This window comes from Cuculus canorus, chromosome 2 (assembly GCF_017976375.1).
Source record: "Cuculus canorus isolate bCucCan1 chromosome 2, bCucCan1.pri, whole genome shotgun sequence".
Lineage (NCBI taxonomy): Eukaryota > Metazoa > Chordata > Aves > Cuculiformes > Cuculidae > Cuculus > Cuculus canorus.
This window is the reverse complement of record NC_071402.1, coordinates 25963916-25985464: the sequence shown is the minus strand read 5'-3', so window position 1 is coordinate 25985464 and position 21549 is coordinate 25963916. Positions and strand designations below refer to the sequence as shown.

General features: G+C 40.4%; 2 protein-coding genes across 2 annotated transcripts in view; one reads left to right on the top strand and one right to left on the bottom strand.

The window, feature by feature from the left end:
* Positions 1 to 6440, bottom strand: part of RAD54B (RAD54 homolog B) — a 67729-nt gene extending 61289 nt beyond the window's left edge. The window contains exons 1-3 of the mRNA XM_054059665.1: positions 6355 to 6440; positions 2341 to 2494; positions 1484 to 1658 (exon numbers count right to left, since the gene is read on the bottom strand). Of these exons, the coding sequence (XP_053915640.1) occupies positions 1484 to 1658; positions 2341 to 2478 (313 nt within the window). The 5' untranslated portion in view covers positions 2479 to 2494; positions 6355 to 6440. The remainder of the gene's footprint in view (positions 1 to 1483; positions 1659 to 2340; positions 2495 to 6354) is intronic.
* Positions 6441 to 6459: 19 nt separating this feature from the next.
* LOC104056741 (RING finger protein 151) lies at positions 6460 to 18398 on the top strand. Its single transcript, XM_054059664.1, has 8 exons — positions 6460 to 6599; positions 9018 to 9119; positions 11344 to 11463; positions 12410 to 12635; positions 13781 to 13920; positions 15527 to 15689; positions 16921 to 17041; positions 18055 to 18398. The coding sequence occupies exons 4-8, from the start codon at positions 12430 to 12432 to the stop codon at positions 18289 to 18291; spliced, it is 867 nt and encodes a 288-aa protein (XP_053915639.1). The 5' UTR covers positions 6460 to 6599; positions 9018 to 9119; positions 11344 to 11463; positions 12410 to 12429; the 3' UTR covers positions 18292 to 18398.
* Positions 18399 to 21549: the final 3151 nt, after the last annotated feature.

The window sequence follows — 21549 nt, the reverse complement described above, 5'->3', positions numbered from 1 at the left end:
TGAGAGTGAAACTCAAGAAGAAGATTCAATGGGAAGGGCTCTCCAGACCACCTTGCAGAATGAAGGGGACTGCTGCCAACTGGGGCCAGGAACTCATAAGGTGCTAGAGGAGCATTTGAAGATACAATAAGGCTTATAATGAGATTTTTAAAGAAAGAAAAAAAAAACAAAGGAAAAAAGACAGGCAAAAGGGATGGATAAAGGTGGCTCACAGAAGAGCAAGCATGGGAAAATATCGGGCAAAAGGAAGCCAGCTTAAAACAGGTGACTGGAGAGTCCAGCAATGCTCTGTATCCTGTTGCCAGTCTGTCTCGTCTTCTTATTAAACTACATTTCTAAATATTATCCTGGGTGAAGACTCTATTCTGCACGCATAAGCATGTATGGAAGTGCACATGGCAGCAGCTGGAGCTGGACCACAGGTACCCAATGTGCCAGCAAGCAGAGAGCCCATGCATACTGGACACATATGACAGTGTGTGACTGCTAGCAAACACCAAGCTGGACTAACTGGCAAGTAAGATATGAATGAGAGCAGCCATGAGCCTGGGCCAGATACTGGAGAGACCAGAGGGTCTGAATTTTGGTTGCTGGAAGGACCAGGAAGTCTGAGCAAATTACTAAACAGACCAGGACCTCTCAGGGTTGGCTATTTATAAGTCTGGCTAGGTCCATGGCAGTCTGGCAGTTTTGCTTCTCTTTGGCTTCCAGATTTAGCAGCTCTTATCACAAACTACAATAAATATAAAACTTTGCTAAAGCCTTCTGAATTATAATTCCAGCCATTGTGGAATCAAGGTGACAAGTGGTCACGAAATGCTCTTTTGAAATTCCAGACTCATTAAAAAATATTATCAATTAAATGAATCCTGAAACAAAGAGACAGATCATTATTATAAGGAAAAAAACAGTGTTTTGAATGACTAAGTACACACACATGAATGAATCGAGCCAGTTCTGCTCTGGCACTACACTCTGCTCTACACTAGAGTTAACAACCCATGCTTGAAATTTGAATGCCCACTGGAGACACTGCAGAAAACAGCTCAGATCTTGCACTGAATAAAAGAAATCCTGATGAATTCTGAAAAACATGAATCCACTCAAAACAGTTAGCATCCTCTGCATGAGGCCAACGAGGTCTCCAAATTACACCACTTTTCCACTATTTAGGGAATCCCAACTCTCATTGTCATACTACTCTGGATTACAGTGACTTGACTATAGTACTCTTCTGGAAGACACAGACCTGAGTCACAACAATACCAACTGGCTTCCAAAACATGTACTTTGTTCCTTTTCTATTTTAAAAAATCACTCAATATTTGTTCCTTTCACTCTCTACTCAGTAGAACACCAAATAATGCCACCATGGAATGATCCTTGCATTAGTATTTCAAAGAAGTTTCGTAAGTAGCGCATCATTCATGAGCTTTAAAATTCTGTTACAATACAAGGCGGTAAATAAAAACGAGCATCTTACCAGTTTTGGGCATATTTGCCGTTTTCATTTCCACCTTGCTACACTTATTAACACTGAAACATGCTTTTGCAGTCTTTACTTTTCCAGCTGACTCCACGGGCTGTGTAAAATTTGAATTTTGATTCTGGCCGTATATTTTAGAAAGCAATGAAGTACTTCCCTCAATCTCATCTATCTGCAAAAGACAAACAAGTTCACAATAGCATTTCCTTCATGAGAAAAGAGCAACGAGAAGTGATCCTAATAGATGCTAATCCTCATTATCAAACTATCGACACGTATGTATATATACATCCCTACACAAATACGTGCACCTCACTGTTCAAAGGAAAAAGCACATGCGCACAATACCAAGCACCACTTGTGCAAGTAGTTCATGAACTGAACGCAATATAAGTCTTCTACAGATAAAAATAAATAAAAATTGTGATGCCTTTTTTGGTTAACATTAAAGGTTTCAGAGAAAATTCCTTGCAGCAAAACTGCAACTCAATGTAGTCAATGACACTTCATTATTAAGTATCTTGGGGCTTTTAACTGCTTTTGCCAAAGCATTCCAAACATTTGAATCCAATTAAGTGCAAGGTGCAATTCATACTTCAGCGACGCTGAGAACTGTATTTGGGCTTAATACTGATAACATTTATTTATTCAAAAATAGTTTTTCTGCATCTACTTCACATATTGAGAAAAACCCACCTGAGAAGCAAGATCAAATATAGTTAGAGCAAAGGTGTCAAAATCTATTCTAAACAGTGTGATTATTTAAGCAGGGATTGTTTGCAGTGAGTGCAAAACACTTATCTTTTAGTAACAACGCTGTAGAAACAGTCTTTTTAGTGCACTGTTCAGTTTACCTCCTTTAATTTCATTTCTTGGTCCATCTGCTCAGCTTCATTCTTGAGACAAACTGCGATACTTTTTCCTGGTGGTATAAACCTTGGCTTTTTGGCTACATTTCCTAGCACTTGACTGGGAGCTGCTGATCGCCTCATATTTAGTTGTGCTTCTCTGAAGAGTGGAGATGAAGGAAGGAAGCAGATAAAGACAACAGCAGAGAGAATAGGCTTTAAATATAAAAATATATCCATAAATAACAATATAAGCATTCTTTTAAAACAAAAGATAGCATAAAATATTTTTAAATAATAATCTTAATTCACATAAGATAAGTACGAATGACCAACTACAGCAAATCCTGCAGCTGAACTCATTTTTTCATCTGAAAAGCCAATAATGCAGTTCTCAGTAGCAAGAAACGCTCTGGAGATGTAAGACAATGTAAGGTTTCTTAATAAACTTACATCAGTTTATGAAAAGAAAGACAATTTGACACAGAACAAACTATCCTAAACACTTAAACATAGCTCTGAAAGGCCCATTATTAATGAACAATGAATGCTGAAGGTATTTTTCATATCTGGGAGTATAATTTTGCATTAAACAGTCATTATATTGTTCAATCAGATTCACTGGAAGATGATTAGATTTCAGCAGAAAATTATCTCAAAAGTACAGCGGAAATTAACACTCCATGCTATGTCCACTTGAACAAAGGAAGGAACATATAGGTTTTCCTGCAAAGTGTAAACCCATGATTTCCCTTACACAGCCTAAGGACAAAACACGCACCAATGTTAATATGACAAAGCATACCTGCAACCACTAGAATAACAAGTTAATAAATATTAATACTTCAAAGTAGTAGAAACAAACCAGGAAAATTCCAATTGAATAACTCCACAGCTGGAATGATGAAGCATGGTACGGCGACATATGGAACAGACTTCAGTTTAAATCTCCATTAATTCACAGACTGTTTATTTTAACTGGTCCTCTCAACTATTAGGTAAAAATTAGCGATAACATGGGTTGCAGACACAAATTTCTTTGCGTCTCTACAGCCAGCGTGTTTCTGCCCTTTTTTGACACCACTCTGCACTCCAGTGGCTTACAAGAGCACAACTACCTTTCTTTCTGAGATTTGCTGCTCAGTAGTAATAGATTATCATTTGAATACTTTCCAAACAAACAGACATATGAGCACTATCTTTTTTACATCTGAACAGTTAGCATGTATATGATGCTGTTACTAGATGTAAACCTTAATGGTAAAATGGCCTGAACTGCTATCACTTCCATTGTGGCTGTTATTAAAAATCCAAGGAAGAGGCCTCTGGCTACATCAACAGCACTTCGCATAAGGATAGGCCTACTTGACAACAGTGTTAGCATATGAAATTCAGTTAAGCCTGTGCAATAAGGGAGCAGCTTGGTTATTGGAATAGGAGTACCTGGAGCATAAACAACAGGCGGTCACTGTGAAAGCTGCAAAGGGATCAAGAACCTTAGAATCATAGAATCCTTAAAGGCAGAAGAGACCTCTAAGATCATCAGGGCCAACCATCAGCACACCACCACCATGCCTACTAAACCGTGTCACAAAGTGCCACATCTACACGTTTTCTGAACATCTCCAGGGATGGTGACTCCACCACTTGCCTGGGCAGTCTTTTCCAATGTTTTACCACTCTTTCAGCAGAGAACTCTTTCCTTATATCTAATCTGGTGCAACTTGAGGCCGTTCCTCTCTTCCTATCATTTGTTACTTGGGAGAAGAGACCAACACTCACCTTGCTACAACCTGCTTTCAGGTAGTTGTAGAGAGTGACAAGGTCTCCCTTCAGCCTCCTCTTCTCGAGACTCAACAACACAGTTCCCTCAGTCTCTCCTCATAAGACTTGTTCTCCAGAACCTTTACCAGCTTTCTTGTCTTTCTCTGGACACACTCTAGCAACTCAGTGTCCTTGTACTCAGGGTCCCAAAAATGAACACAGTATTCGAGGTGCGGCCTCATCAGCACCAAGTACAGGGAGAAGATCCCCTTCCTACTCCTGCTGGCCACACCATTTCTGATACAAGCAAGGAAGCTGTTGGCCTTCTTGGCCACCTGGGCACACTGCTGGCTCATGTTCATCTGCTGTCAACCAGCACCCCCACATCCTTTTCCGACAGGCAAGTTTCCAGCCACTCTTCCCCAAGCCTGTAGTGTTGCATGGGGTTGTTGTGACTGAAGCGCAGGACTCAGCACTTGGCCTTGGCAGATTGTGAGTGTCAGCACTGACCACAGCCATCTCAGGTGCCATGTGAATCTGAACAAGTTCTCTACCCAATCCTATCTTGCATAGTGACACCCGGGAAGACAACTTAGGACACCCCACAATCCTACATGACGACTACTCATAACATGTCTGAACTGCTACACTGATCCTGCCCACTTCACTTCTAGAGCTTATCTTGTGTAGATAAGAGCTTATCTTAGCATGTGTAGATGCTGTACACAGCATCTACAGGAGAGCTGTGTAATTCATAAACTGCATGTATCTGTGATTAACGCATTTTGATTTCCAAATGCATTTGTTCTTTGCTGCATCATCATTTGGTCTTAAACCACAAAAAAACCTAATTGAAATATATGTAAATTATGAAGACACTTAAAACTATGATCCTTGATAACTCGCTGTTAAGAACGTGTAAGAATATTACCCATATTACCTAGTTGCAACTACAAAACACACTGCAGTTTTGTGTTTTTTAAACTGCAATATTGCTTCCAGCAATACATACCTTTCTCTCTCAAGGTCTTTAAAATATAAGCTTTTATAAAATACAAAATATAATAAAACACTAATGTTTAATATTTTGTATTTTTACAGTACTATACAGAAAAGATACCACAGAGATGTGCAACAACTGATTGATGCTAGATCTTTTAGGTGGGATCATAGTAGGTGTAGCCAGGGCAAGGAATAGCCCCACATTACAACTAAATCAACAGACAAGTAAACGTCCCCTTTCCTCCAGACAGCCACCAATGCACTCAACCTGAACCACCCTTGCAGCACCCGTTAGGTTGCAGGGAAACAGCTGTAGGCAATGAGAAAAGTGCTGCTCCTGCCTGTTATTAGCAACCTGGCTTCACCAAATTAAGTGTACCACCAAACCACATCCTAGACACCTCATGAACGCATCTGGTTTTGCAATTATTAAATTTCTGTCCTTAAAGGCATCTTAACAGCTCAATTAAAATGAAACACATATGCAAAGGACGCTACAAAATTTTACATATGCAATTCAACACGGTGCAAGTAGAGTCCTGTTAACGGCAGTTAAAATAGACTTTTTAGCACAAGTTTAACAGGCTGCTCTCCCAAACATTTGAAGAGACGTTCCCAGCAGAGATGACCAGGCTAAATGTGTTTTTGTAGGCAGCTACAAAGACGCAACGCAGGATTAACTTTTACTCAGTTATAACCGCAGGCAGTGAGTGCGCCGCCTTGGGTATCGGTAACGAATCACCTTCAAGAAGCAATAATTGCCTACTCCTACCCTCCCTCAGCCACCCAGTAACAGCGGTGAGGGAGGTGGAGGCACAGAGGGGTGTGGGCTGGTGAGGGGGGAAAAAAGGGTGGAGATGAGGTGGAGGAAATGAGAAGGGGGGAGATGGGGAGTGGGGACTGGACAGTGGTGTGGGAGGGGTGGAAGGGGGCTGAGGGAGGGGTTTGGGGCGGTGATAGGGGCAGTTTGGGGCTGAGGGGGAGGGGGGCAGTGGGGTGAAGAGGGAGGCGGAGAGTGGGGTGTGTGAGGGAGGTGGGAGGTAGGTGAAAAGGAGGTGAAAGGGAGGTGTGAGGGAGGTGAAGGGGTGGGCTGTGAGAGAGGTAGGGGTTGAGATAGGAATGAAGGTAAAGAGAGGTGGGGAGTAGCGATGTGGAAAGTGATCAGGAAGGAGTAAGGAGAGGGTGAGGGGATTGAAGTGGGAAGGGGGAAGGCGCCGCGGGAGCATGGGGCCGACAGCGCCCGCCTGGCCGTACCTCGCACTCAACGCTCCCGCCGCCGCCTCCCGTCAGCCCCGCGCCGCGCACGCGCCCTGTGCAGGGGCCACCGCCGGGCTCGCGGGGGGGGAAGGAAGGGGGAGCGCCGCTACTGCGCGTGCGCGAGCCCTGCCGTCCTGCGTGGCCCCGAAGCACGGCGGGGAGCGGCGCGTGCGCGAGACACACAAGCAAAGCGCGGCCGCAAAGTAACGCCAATTTCGCGACAGCGGGCGGAGGCGCGCGGGGTGAGTGGCCGAGTTGGGCCGGGCTCAGGGCGGCGGTAGCTCGGGGACGCCGGGCTGCGGACCTTGGCACGTGCCGGGGGCGGGGGTGGGGTTGGGCTGCCCCATCCTGGCGGGCGGTGGGACCGACGCCGGCGCCTAGGCCTGCACGGCGCTGCCGCTCCCGGGGGGCCTCGCCCCGCCCCAGTCCTGGACTCGCAGCGCCAGGGAAGTGCCCGCGTGATCGGGGTGAAGGGGCTGGAGAACAAGAGTTGCGGCTGGGGGAACTGGGGTTGTTTAGCCTTGAGAGGAGGAGGCTGAGGGGAGACCGTATTGCTCTCTACAACTACCTGAAAGAAGGCTGTAGAGAGCAGGGTGCTGGCCTCTTCTCCCAAGTGACAGGGAACAGGACGAGGGGAATGGCCTCAAGCTCCGCCAGGGGAGGTTCAGGCTGGATATCAGAACAAAAATTTTCACAAAAAGGATCATTGGGCGCTGGAACAGGCTGCCCAGGGAGGTGGTTGAGTCACCATCCATGGAGATCTTTAGAAGACGGGTAGATGAGGTGCTCAGGGACACGGTTTAGTGTCAGATAAGGAATAGTTGGACTCCATGATCCAAGAGGTCTTTTCCAACCTGGTGATTCTATGATCTGCATCCCTCCTGGCCCGGTGTCGCTCTGTTTTGAGTTGGTTTTGCAGGGGACAGCAAAATTGTTATACAAAAATGTTCTTTGTCAAAGTGTTTCCAGTTTCTTAGGTAGTTCCTGCTAAAGGCATAGGCTTTAAATTAATTATATATTTCTTACTGGTTGTTATGGAAGCTTTTGTTGATTATGTCAGGGTTTTACATCAGTGTAAGCTAGTATTGCTTTCGATTCATACTTATCCTCTTCAGCTCCTTTTCTCTTACATGAGTGTTGATGAGGCGCCACAACAGACTGATGTGGGGAGCTGAGCTGAGGGAGCAACCCTGTAGCAGCTTTAACCACAGGTGCTGCTGCTGTCTGGCTTTCCTTTCTGCTTTGGCTGCTGTTTCCCATCCCCTGTCTTGCCCCACGTCCACAGTCACTGAAGCTTTTGCTGAGCCATCTACAAGAAAATCTAGCCTAGCAAATGAGTGGGTAGTTGTGTAGTCAGTTGTCGGAGCCAGTTCAGGGAAGGGCCAAAGTAGATGGTGTAACAGATTCAAGGGAGGTAGTAGAGGGAGGCTAGGAGCACATTAATTAGCAGATAGATCGGCTTGGGCTACTGTAGGACAACTGTTAAAACATTTGGGGGTTCCTTCCCAGCCTAGTCCTAAAACAGGTTAGTTTTCCATAATGATGCATCAAGGGGCTGTAGAAACAGCTTCTCCTATCCCAGTTCAAGAGATGAGCCTTGCCTTTTTGGGCGTTAATGCTTCCTTATAAGCTGATTTACTCTGACTGAGGCAGAATGGCATAGGACACCCTAAAACATTTTTTATACAGCAGGATTTAAACCATAGATTATCTTTTTGAATAAAATACGCTGAAGCAATAGCGTATTTTAATGTCATCTGGGCCCTGCACAGATTGTTTGTTCTTCCAGCCACACGGCACTTCTGGAAATACTATCTTAGCGATGCAGATCTGTAGTTCTTCTGTGATTTACTCCAGCCTTGATTTGTTTTGTCATGTAGAAAAGAATCAGTTTTTATTTAAAATTAGAAAGCAGCGTAAAGTCAAAACACAAGTCACCAATCTGATCTCACTGTTCTGATTTTGGCAGTGGAATGGCTTTGATTAGTGCCAGACATTTGGCAAGCTGTGCCGTTATGTTGTTGAGAACTGCATCTACCTGTATTCTCCCTGCTATTAATAGCCACATAAAATTGCTGTTTGAAGGCAGTGCAGGCCGTAGCTCAAGGCTGGTTTTAGGTGTGCAAACAACATGGGGTGGTAGCTACTAAAAAAGGACTTCATATCTGTGAAGTTGGGGAGAGAGGTGGGCCGACACAGACAGGACCCAGGAGCAACCACAGATAGAGGAAACACAAGTGGGAGTGCAGGACCTTGCTAGAAAGTGTGTTTTCAAACCTGCTGTTTTCACCTGTATGTCAAGGATTCACACAGGCATAATTTTCCACTGTGCTTTGATCTTTCCACAGCAGGGCAGGAATCTCAAGGGTGTTCGCTAGGGTGCCTTTGAGTTTATCACAGGCCTATGTTATTCAGACACAAAGGCTCTACTTGTCAAGCACACAGAACTAAGCAGTGATTACTGTGATATACGTGTTTTTCCCCACTGCAGCTGCAAGTCACTTGAGTACATTTACAGTCCTCCTTGACAGTCTTTGTTTATATTCCCACAGGGGGAAATTTTTGGTTGTGAAAAACTGTGAGGAGTAATAAAATATGTGTAAAAAAACCCAATAGAAGTAAAATAGCAGGTAATAGTTTGGTTCTTTTCTGCCTTCCAGATTTGGCTCCCGCAAATTCCAGATATCTGTGTGGACAGTGTCTCTGATAATGGCCACGTGATGGATGAAATTCTGGACCAGAGAAACCAAAGACAAAGCAAGGTTCGGAAATGTTAGTGCAATGTGGGAAGGCAGTGATATATAATGTAGGGGAACTACAAACAAACAAAAAAAGGAGTGTGACGATTGGTGTATTGTAATAGAAATAGAAGAAGAAATTTTGAGGCCAAGTCAAGAAGAGAGACATTTCTGGGGAAGAGCAGAAGTTGAAAGTTATGTTGTTTTGTGGTAGAAGTACTGAGTAAAATGTTGTGTACTGCCAGAGTGCATGGCATTTATCTGATGCTCTCCTTCTGCTTCACTGCTGACTAAAGTGCATCTCTCAAAGTTAGCGGAAGGTAAAACATCTCCAGTTGTTCAAGTCGGGAAATTTCTACTGGAAGAGGTCTGGGACTTCAGTGACAGTGTTGTCGTGAGTCTCAGACTCAAAGCAAAGAGAATTCTGGCGCTATGTAGGGTGGTGCTGCTGTAACATGTGTTGAAAACATACTGTAACCCTGATGACCATATTTTTTTGCCTCAAAACTCCCATCCAGTCTCCGTTTGAGGTCTTGTTTTTGTGGAGGATACACATACACACATACGAATTTATTTGTTGCACTTCAATTTTCTCTCAAGCACAGACAATTTTTGTTTCCCTCTTGATAAAAATACTCTTTTCTGCATTCTGATAGACTTCAGACTGGCTAAAATATGCCCAAGAGTGTTTTGATGACTTAGTGCTCAGGGATCACCTGTGTGTGCACAAAATGTGGCTTAAAGCATGTGTTTCTGCTCTGGTAGAGCAGAAAACCTAGAATAGAAAAAATACTCAGAGTTTTCTAAAAGCTGAATCCTAAGATCCACTAAACCAAAACAGAATTTCAGGCTCACAATTCAAAGTACTAGGGGTTTGTATGCTGATTAAGAGTCCTCCATCATAAATATACGATGTGTTTCAGTGTTTTCATCAATATTGGGAGCTAGTACTTGACTTCACATTCTGGTACTGATAGTCAGCATTGTTTTCCACTTCTTCAACTTTGCGTTTTGGTTCTTGCTGTCCTTACAATCACAGCTTTGTGCAAACATAATGCTTATTTTGTTCACACTATACTAGTGAAGTCTTGAATTTCCTGTCTTTGCAGGAGACCTATAAAAACATACAAGGAAACAACAGTAAAGAAAATAATTGCTTATCATCTTCATAATATGGTATTTTCTTGAGCAGACTCTTCTAAGACACAGAATGTCCATGCTGTGGCTGAAGGAATAGCATATCCCAGATACCTGTAAATTTGTTTTAGCTGTGTTGTTGATGATAATGCAACCACAGAAGCACAGAGCTAAATGCGGTCTGAAAACCGCCCGGGATCTTGTCAGGAGTCTTTGTGGATCGCACTTGCTGCGGCTGTGGCAGTGCTGTCACTAGGTCACCTGGCTGGTAGGTCCTAGCTAAGCCAAAGCTAGCTTGAGCATCTCTGCAAGCCATGGTGTCGGCTGCACAATGGACGTGCTGGCAGAAAAAACACAATATGGAAGCCGTATAGCAGGTGATGTGCTTTGTATCTGGGTAACACGCATGCTTGCTTATGTGTGCTTTTATGACAGGTTTTATTAACTTCGATCTTAGCAGATACCTTTTTAACACAAGCACCATTCATAATCAGTGAAGATATGCATTGATCCTCAGATCTAGAAGATCTTCTAAATTCCAGGCTTCTCTAATACAGATTGAGATACTCTCTGAATGGCACTGTGCAATGGCTAGGTATCATCTTGGGGGATTTAAGTGATGACATCCTTTTAAATTTTTTGTTATGCCACACAGCACAGCAGTGTTGTTTGTCAGTACCGTGAACTTGGCTGCAATACTTCTGGTTTAAAAATGAACTGCATATCATGCCCAGATAAAAACAGCTGAGATAGAAATATTCATCTTTTTAAGAAATGTAATTTTAGCAGATTTCAGTTGCTACTTTTCAAAAATATTAAATTCTGTTGTCTTCAGTCTTACAAACAAAACTGTAAGGTTTCAAAATTAAATGGCAGCAGGGTGTTCAGCTTTGTGAGAAATATGTGCTTCAGTAATAATTGAAAGAGAAACTGATGATTCCCTTTCCCAATCTCGTCAGATCTCTCTTGTCGAATTGTAGGTTTTACAGTGGCTTTAGAAAGCTTTGTTTTAATGGGCTGTTAGGACAGCATCTATTCAGTAGCTGGCTGGTTAGCGCTTGCGAACTTAAGAAACAGTACTGATCCTTTTTCTTTCCTATTTTTCTCATAGGCTTAATAAAGCAGTGAAGAGAAACCGAGGAAAGGAAGTTATTACATGTCTTACTGATCAGAAAACTTGTTTCCAAAGTGTTTGGACAAACTACATGTTTGTGTAGTAAGACCTGAAAAGGTGGGATATCTTCCTTTTTTTTATTTAGAGAACATCATAACTAGCGAAAAACTCTTTCACAGGTCCGAGTAGGATTACAGAAGTAATTTTGTATGTTAGGCACAAATGCAAAGCCTAAAACATATTCTTGTAAGTGAGTTCTACTGAGACTTGCCAAATTCTACTAGGCCTTTCATGATAGGATTCTGATGAAGGCAGATTGCCTGTTAATTTTTATTCACAAAACTTTCAAATCTATTTAAAAGCTACTCAGTTTTATAAAATACCAGTGGTAGGAGACGACAGCACCTCATGATTTCAGAGTTAGATGTAGTTTTGGCTTCTTTTTCTTCCTGAAATACTTTTCTCTAGGCACGTGGAGATTTCATGCTGTTCCCTCTGAAATGGAAGTCTACAATAAGTACAGAATCTAAGGCTTTTTCTTTCCATTGTGAAACCAACACATTAAGCTACATGCAGTTTATAAACACAAACTGAAAGTACCACAGTTACTGGCTGTATGGACTCTGTCTTGTAAGTTTGTTAGGCATTATATAAAATACATTAAAATGGAAAGCAGGCATTTGTATTTGAGTTTCTATGATGTTTTTTCTTCAGGTAGAATTCAAGTAAATGGAAGCTATATGTTTCACAGTGGCTGCTAGTTCTATGTTCAGTAGCAAATCTCAGAACAAGCATGGCTCAACTGTCTGCTGAAGTCTTTGCATTCAGAGTTCAGAGAATCTTGACATAAAGTTGGGATTCTGACATCCAGCAGTATAACTCACAAATTCTCACTTAAATCTTAAAGTCTCCAAAGTATATAAGTAGTTGCATTCTCACCTATGACGTTCTTTATTCACAATATGTTCCTCATATTTCTAGAATAGCTTCCAGGCCTTTTTGTGAATCTAGCAATACAGATTCAGGACAAAGACTGGTTTACTTCTCTGTGTTGTTTCAATAGGTTGGAAGTGTGTGGAGAGCATGGGTTATGATATTGAGCGTTTTGTTGGCTACGTTAATGAAGGGCTGTTGTGCTCCATCTGCCGTGGTGTGTTAGAAGATCCATTACAGGCTCCTTGTGAACATGCTTTCTGCAGTGCTTGCATACATGGATGGCTTGTTCATCACAGTAACTGCCCTGAAGACAGGCAAACGGTTGATATATCTTCACTACGACCTCTCTACAGGTACTCAGTAATCTTGCTGTATGTTGAAATTGCATGAATTTAGGATTCTGAGCTTGGCTTGCACAGCTTCATCTCCTGTCATTTACTGTCACTCAGGTTATCTTTATCTGATACGCCTATGGCGGAAACCTGTGACTTGCATGAGAGCATTAGCATTTTCTGTGTATTATAATTAACTTTCAAGGCATTAAGATTTCAAAATGGAAACAAGACTCTGTTGTACATCTTTTTATATCTTGAATGCTGATTCTAGATGTCTGTCTGGGTATTAAGGTCTTCTGCAATACCAAAACTTTCTCATACTTCTTTAGAGAAAGCAGGCAAAGCGCCTCTTGACAAGAGCAGTCACTTAACACTGCATATCTTCTGTTTTTCTTCTCAGTCTTACCTGGATACTGTAGTGGGGTTTGTAGCAAACAATTTCTTTAGATGCGAGCCAAACTTCTTGCCTTCAAATCCTTTTTTAAAAAGCCTTTAGCTGTAAGAATATGTCTTAGCCGCCTTGTCATGTAAAGCAGGCTATTTTCACAGCTGTCTTCTATAATTCCTTGCCAGCACAGAGTTTCATCAGTAGTCATTGCTTTCTGTTTAACTGCTGTATTGTCTAATCAGGCTTACATTAACAGTTACGTTGTGTTTAAAACCTTTAAAAGCCACAGATGTTAAATTAACTCAATTAGTACTCCCAGTGTTTTTGTGACTAATGAGATTTTACTATGTGGAAAGTTGAAATATGGTGTAGACAGAACCCTAGAGTTTAATCTGTAGATTGTTTTGTCTGTAGTCACTGTAGTCAGTTCAGTTTGGCATGTTTAGAAACACAAAACTCAAATGAAGAATGAGTAACCCTAGTGTTTGTTACCAGTAATATTTGCTGAGCTAGTGAAAGGTCACAGTTTATTCAAAAATAAAGATTTCATTTGCACATTTAATTTTGGAGACTGAATTTTCCATTAACATTGTATCTTTTCAGCCTATTCTTTTCCAATACAGTCACTTGAATTATCAAAATGAAAACCCAAACTGATCATTTAATTTTTCCTAATGGAGTTTAGATTCTCACTTTCTTCTCCCAAAAGCTGCAAATACGAATTTTTCAATAATGTTCCCAGATTGTAGAACTTCTTTTTTTTTTTATTATGTAGATACATGAAAAATGATTTAAACCGTCTTCAACTACATTGCAAAAACAGGGAGTCTGGCTGTCAAATGGTTTGTTCTCTGGAGTCTATAGACAGGCATGAAAAGGAGTGTGAATATAGTCTGATACCATGCTTCAATATCGGTGAGTAACATTTAAATAAGTTGAATCATTTTTATTCAGAAGGCATGTGTTTGTCATCTTTCTTCAACAATAATGGCTGTTATTTCCAAACAGAAATTCAAAGCTTTAGCATGGTCTGCTCTTTAGAGCAATCTTTTTGAACAAAATTTGTTACCAATTTATGGCAATCGTGATCATTAGCAACAATTTCTTATCTGAGAGCTAATAAACAAAGCGAATGGAATGATGGACTTAAAATTTATGAAACTACAGTAATGCGCTTGCTTTGTTTTCTGTCAAGTTATGAGTTTGTCTTTCAATTTTGGCTGTTTGTTTTGATATCTGAATCAATGTAATAGCACCTACACAATGCTTATGGGCCACAATTTGTTTATAAAATGTCTGGTTGCCTGGTGTCTGTGCAGCCACTTGCACTCTCATGGTTTTAACTAAAACATGTCTTGGAAATGAGGATTGTTTTAAGCTAAATTCTGGTTAGAATTGATGTTAAGGTCTATGTAAAACAAACCTACACCTCCAGACGAAGAAGCATACTGCTAAAATTTCTCAGTCAATTTTATTCAAAATGTCTTCTGTTCCTAGACAAAGTTAATTTCTAATTAATGATGCTAAGGGCATAGCCATTGTAATTAATTATAAGAAGATTAAGGTACTAAAATTCCTAGTTATAATTTCTCTCAGCAGTGAGTGACTCTTGCAAATGCTTCAGATTCACAGAAACAGGAGCAGTCATGGAGTTATCACACCTTATCTCTGATGTCTGGTGTTCAGGGTACGGGGCTCTTGCATCTCTTGAACTCTTCCTCAAGACTACACGAGAGTGTGTTTTGTGTACCTCCAATTACAAATGGTTATATTTATTTGTCAAGCTCTTCTAGAGGGCTATCTTTTGTAGTTTTCTGGTAGGGTTTGTTGACAAGTTTCATTGCTCCATTTTTCCTACATCTACTTTACATTTCCATTTTTTCCTACATCTATTTTATCTTCAAACACAATGAAAGAAGCTATAATATGTATTACATCGAACAGTGACTCAAAGATTAAAAATGAAGACTACAGTCTCAAAGTTGAGTGTGTGAAATGTAGCAATAATTTATATAGTGCTCATTTTTTGTTTTCCACACTTTACAGATTTGTAAAGTTTTTCTCCTAGAATTTCTGTGGAAATGTTTCTGTATTTGCATCAGATTTTAAATGGTAATAAATAAATGTTCTTGTTTATGTGGTCTAGTGTGTTTCTATGGCAGAAGTGCAGGCAGGCTGCTAGAGTCTTAGCTTGGCATCGGTTTCTCATTACTGAAGTTGCTTTAATGCCAGACCAGCAGCAGAAGATTTAACAGAAAATACCTACTTTTAATATGTATTTTCAGTTAATGGATGAATATATTAATAACACTTCTAAAAAATGTTTTATTACTAGTACTTTTGTTTACGACTATTGCATTTCATGTTCTAAAGAAATCACTTTTTTTCATTGTTTTAATAGCTTGGTGCTTTCTTGGCTCAAGATACTGCAGCTTGTTTGCTTGAGTGTTTTTGTTTGGAATTAATTCAAATGCTTTTGTCAGTTGTAAGTGACTGGCCTACCTTACTGTTCCCTGTTCAGGTTGTACAGTTCAGGTTGAACGACGTAACTTAGATGGTCACCTGGCAGTCTGTGAATATCGGAGCCATGAATGCCCCAATGGCTGTGGTTACTTCATTCTCAGCGCAGAAGACATACAGCATAATTGCGTAGCAGAGCTAAGAACTGACTTAGAACTACTTCGGTACCAATCTTCTATTTCTTTGACATTTCTGTTAGTCTGGGCCTAAAATCACTGCTTAGAACTCTTAAAATACTAGTGCTGGATTTCAGTATGCATTATATAGTCTTCTAATTACTTGACTCTAACAGGCCAGAGTACTGTTATGTGTCGGCATAGTCTTTGGATTCTTACTGGTTTGGGGGTTTTGCTGTAATTTTTTTTGGTCTGAGTTATTATAAATTCTAAAATACTATTGCTTGTAGTTGAGTAAAACTGAGCTGACTGTATAAAATAACAAAATGCCTAACAAGAACTGGATTGAAGTTAGCAATTTCATTTTTCCGTTGGCTTGATATAGACTCAAAGTCACATCATTTAATAATTTTACCTAGATTATTTTTTACTGATCTCAAAGATAAAAATCTCTAATTATTTTTACAGATACAGACTGTTAGAATAAACTTCTGCACATCTAATTTTCAGTTCTGATTAAAATTCTAGGAGATTAATAACAGTTGGTGAATACAACTCTTCTTACCGACATCCTCTTTTTCTTCTCCTCTTTGTTGCTGTAGCTTTCCCTTTCCATGATATTCCAGTTGAACTGGTGTTTTTTTCCATGTTTCTTTCCATTTGTATCTTTCAGCTTTCTCAGTCTTTCGCTCTTGAATGTTGTTGTGAAGTCAGGTTCAGATCTGTTTTAAATGCATTGAGACACAAGGCATTCTGCTACCTAGTTTCTGCACTCAAAAGGCTGTTGCAACAGCTGGGTTTTGGCTGTGAATCTGTGTGAGTGATTAGGTTACAATTGTTTACCACACGCTGTCATTTAGTGTCAGCTGCAAAAGTGACAAGACTGCATGTTTGGCGATACTACAGTGTTCAGTCTTTTTATTTTGTCTACCTGTGCTTAGTAATACTAAGTAAGCACTAACTGTAAGTAAAAGGTGGTAAATCATTTAAAGTCATAAATATATGATCTTGAGCTGATAGAATTATGTCAGGAATACGACACGGTCATCCCCTATACAGGCCGTGCGTGGTCACCTCAGTAACCCCTGGGCACAAAGCACCTTTTAATGCTAGTTCTATTTAAATTAATCAATCGTACTTATCATGCCTCCAGAGAGGTGTCTTGTAGAGTATAATGGGAATCAGATCGAGCTGTTTGGCTGTGAGAAGGCTTGCTGGAATTTAAATATCGTTCTTTTCTGTGCTTACAAGACCTAACAAGGAGAAATAAACTTTTTAGGTCAGAAATGATCTGCAGAGTGGAGGAAGCAAAACATGAGATGGAGTCAAGGTTAGATTCACAGAGAAGGCATATGGTCCAAAAAGAGAGTGTTCTGCTAAATCAAATTGAAGAATTAAAGGTAAATATGATTGTTTTCTCTATTTCCCCTCTCTTACCAGCCCAGCCTTTTGCTTTTCCTGGTAGTAGTCTCTTATTTTGTAAGTGTAATCTCATACAGATGAGAATTACAGTAAGTATGGGAAGCAAAACAGGCATTAGCACAATGCTTTGGCTGGGCTAATCAGCTCTGTTGAGAAGCAGGGTGAGCCCTGTATTTGTGCAGTTTATCTACTTCAAATTCCTTTGGAGCTAACCTGGATGCTGCTGTACCAGGGCTGTATTGTTCTGTGTGTAGATAATATGTCAGCAAATCAGTCTGAAACCCATTTTCAGTATCTGAGCATAGGGGATACATTACAAATCAGATGTAATTAAATATTCAGCTCCTTTTTAAGTGCTGTCCAAAGTGGCTTAATCCAGTGCTGACAAAGCACCCTACTGCACACAGCGGTATTTACACTATGGGTCAACTAAATGTAAACTTCATCAAGTAATGAGCCAGGCTGTCTTCTCTTTTCATGCATTCAGTTCTTATTATATAGCAATAATGATTTTGAAAGCCAAAAATCAATGGATTTGTTTTATAGTTTATGTCCATTTTACTGAATTTATGTTTAATACTTGAAGAACGTGTCTGAACATAACCAAAGCTTTATTTTGGTTGGAGTCTTAAAATGCAAAATTTAAGCAGCAACTGGGTAAATCCACAGTTTCTTATTATACTTTATAAGAAACTTTTTGCATGTTTAGGAAAACTGTATTGGAATTCTAACTTTAATTTTTGAAACAAATTTTTGTTTTCAAATTTTTGAAACATTTAAAAAATATTGGAATTTTTGAAACAAGACCATCTTGGAAGGTAAATGCTGTATTGTGTCTCAAATTTTTTACGTTTGTTCCACTATTAAGAAATTATTTCAGTGTTGCCTATTCTTTATAATCCATCACCCTACATGCACGGCCAATTCGACTTCATGCCATCACCATTGGGAAGAGTTTGTTTCTTACAGTAAGTCTGCTTTTGTGTTTCAGAGTCAGATGTCACGACTGATGTCGGATGTATGCTCTCTGATGGCTGCAGAGAGACAGCACCGTCAAGAGCTGGAGCAGGCAGAGCTGGAAAAACGGGAATTAATGGAGCTGCTGAGGGGCCTGAAGAAGGACTGTCGATTAACTACTACAGGAGCAAGCAAGAAGTCTACAAATTTCCGCCCTCTGACACGAGTAGAGAGTGTAAAACGAAAACCTAGGGAAGTTACAGTTATCTAAGCAGAAACAAGTGCAAAAAGCATTATTTTCTCATTTCTGTGACTATCTGGCTAACTTTTCTACGAATGCTTGGTAAACTTTATATAATTTCTGATTTACTTGCTTTCTTTTGAAATCTAGATTACTGCTTTCTTTCCTTGTGGTCCATGGGGCACTTTTCTCTTTGGGAATACTGGGCATTAAAAACCAGTACTTTACAAATACATTTTTAGCTAGTGTTTTCATAAAAGGGGGGAAGGAGACTTGGTTTGTTATCTCTTCAGTGCATCATTTACAGGAGTCTTTCAAGCCTGAAAGCTAGAACTTTTTAAAGTCAAAGATACTTAAATGATGTTTCTTTTCTGGTCCAGCACAGTCTGTTTCAGTCTTCTTCGTGCTTATACATGAAACAGAAAGAAAACGTGATCATCATTAATGACATTAGGGATGTACTTAGTTTGGGGAAAAGTCAGTAATAGAATTAGTAGGTCAGTAATAGAAAGTAATAGATATTGTTTGTTTACTGTCTGTAGAAGGTCTATTTCAGACATGGAAAGAAAGCACTTTAAATTGTAGTTCTGTGGTGTAACAACTCCAGGTGAGGTTGACTTTAACTTTAGAGCTTCCCTAATTTCCCAGGCTGATGATACATGCTAAAGAGAGTAATACCAAACCCCAAGGTAATGGAGTCATCGAAAACTGTTCAAATAGGTCTGTGAGTAACTTGGAGCTTGTGGGAGGGGATCTGCATTCTATTTAAAAATTTGAAAATTTTATATTTGAAAGTATCGATTATTTCTACAGGGTCCTATAAGCTTAAGGCCAGTGCATTTGATACTTTGTGTCTTTAAAGTACGTATAAATACCGTGAATTTATTTGGGCAGGTTTAAGGCTACTTGAACATTAATATTCACAACAGACTAGTGTTTGCACAGTCGCTTGGACCTCGGGCATCTTTGTTGGAACTCAAGTTCACAACTGTGTTAAGAGCTAGGATTTTTTTAACAGACCGGCAAATACTGAATCGAGGGGCGTTTGTTTGTAAGGAAGGATTGCGTAAGAGATCTGTACAAGAGTTTGAAGACTTTTCTCTACGCTTCTCACACAGCCTGTTCATGTTGTTTTCACGGCTATAACTAAGCCATATTCTGTCCTCCGTTGCAGCTCTTCAGAGGAATGAGTCGGGGAGAACCTGACCTCCTGTTTACTGCGTGTGCTAAATCAGTTTTGAACTTTCAGGAAAACATGTGCAGGCGCAACAATCTGAGTAAGTTAATTTTATAGTTTAAAAAGCACATACATTACTGTGCATGCCTTGCTGTCACTCAGAGCAACGCTTTTATGGCTAACGGCATAACCAAAGAGAGAGGCAGCCACTTGCTTTAGCACATAAATTACGTTATGAAGACATGTGGTCAGAGCTGTCTTAATTTCAGGCATTAATAGATCCTTCTATTCTACTGTGTCTTTAGCATCACTGAAGCAAATGTGCACATGTTGAGGTCTTGAGCATTTAAAAACTGGCAGAAATAACTCTTCTGTTAAAGTTGTTTTGTTCGTGGTTTTTTTTGCAGAAGAAAACACTCACATGAAGAGTTATGGCCAAATATGTTCTTAGTTTCAGTCTTTATATTCTAGATTAAATTACAATAATTGACAGTATTTAGGTCACTACAGCAGTCTCACTGACACATGGCCTAGCACATCTCTTAAGCAGCCTTATTTGACAATCTGAACAGTGCAACAGTAGCTATAATTGCGAAGACCTTCGTTTGCGCCAAACATTCAGTGGTTGATTCATATACATTAGTGTGTGTAGTAAAGCTGTAGGTAGAAAGTAAGAATGCTTTTATTATCTTGTGTTCTGAATAAGCAAGTTGTTCGTGTCTGTGGTCTCTGTGGCTGTTTCAGCATTGACACTAATTTTGAAGCTTCTTGGCGGCACCAGATTTCATGCTATTAGAATCAGTCGGTGCTTTTCTGTGTACTGTAACTGTGTGGTTCTGTGATGTGACTTTATCTGCTTTGCTTAATACAAAAGAAGAAAATTCCTTCAAAATCCTATAAAACTCTGATGAGCTGGATCATCTTTCCCAAGTTGGAGGGTAGTTACGATCATCCAATCTTTTCTGTTCTTACCACAGGAAAAAAAACCAAGCTATTAGCTCTGTGCTTTCTCCATAGTGGGATCTCTGCACTTGTTTTAGGGCTTACTTGTGACTAAATTCCTTCTAGCATAGGAAGTAGGGTTTCTTTAATGTTTACTTAGCATTTGGTCTGCTGTCTGTCCTCAAAGTGACAAATATGAAACTGCGCAAGAAAACACATCCTAGGTGCTAAGGAAAGACTTGCTGCCGCACAATCTGTGTAGCTTCTAATTACCAGCTCGGAAGAGTCTTGAACTTCCACTATTGAAATGTGGCAACACTACGGGCCCACCTGTTGCTGGAATGACCGATCAGCTTGGGTTTCCTTCAGCAGGGAAGCAGTGTTTTGCAGGTATCTGAAGTGGGCATTCACTAGCTAACAGCATCAGATCCATCCGGTTACTTTAAGCTTAATGCCATTCCTCAGTGATGATAACTATTCTGCACTTAAGATTTTCCTTTACTAATGACCCACTCACAGAGTAGTTTGTGCTTAAATACGGCCATCGTTTTACCTGTGTCTTAAAATTAACTAGGCTAAAATAAGTAGTCCATTATGTTAATATTTTACCTAATTTTGTCTCTTCCAGACTCATGTATTACACAGCTCTCAATAGCTGGCAGAAGCAAGCAGCTTTTTGCTTTCTTTCAAGTAGTCTGTTAATCCTTTTTCTAAAAACTAGGGGTCCAAACATTGTAGTAGACTTGGTGTAAGTGAAGACATTTTCTTGGAAATGCTGCTTCCTAGTCTTGGTAGTATTTTAGGATTATATGAGAGACACTGCTAACAGTGCATTCCAGGAGAGCTCCAGCGCTGTGTTACCGCTCTTTGTATTCTCATACCGCGTCACACTTTGAGAGCAACTGGAACTGGTACTCAAGTGGACCAGGAGCCATGCAGACAGTTGTTGGATTTTCAGATGCTTCTAATAGCACTTTGTAGCTAGAAGAGGGAAAGCAAACAGTGGAGCAGGGAGAGCGGAGGGGAAGAGTAAGTGCAGTGTGACTTCCCTCAGCCTGAGGGCAGCGATGCTGCTGTGGCAGCCTGTGCACCAGCGAGCTCACCAGTGTAAACTGCTGGCTTGTGGCATTACAGCTAACATTGCATCAGAATGAGAAGGAGATTAAATC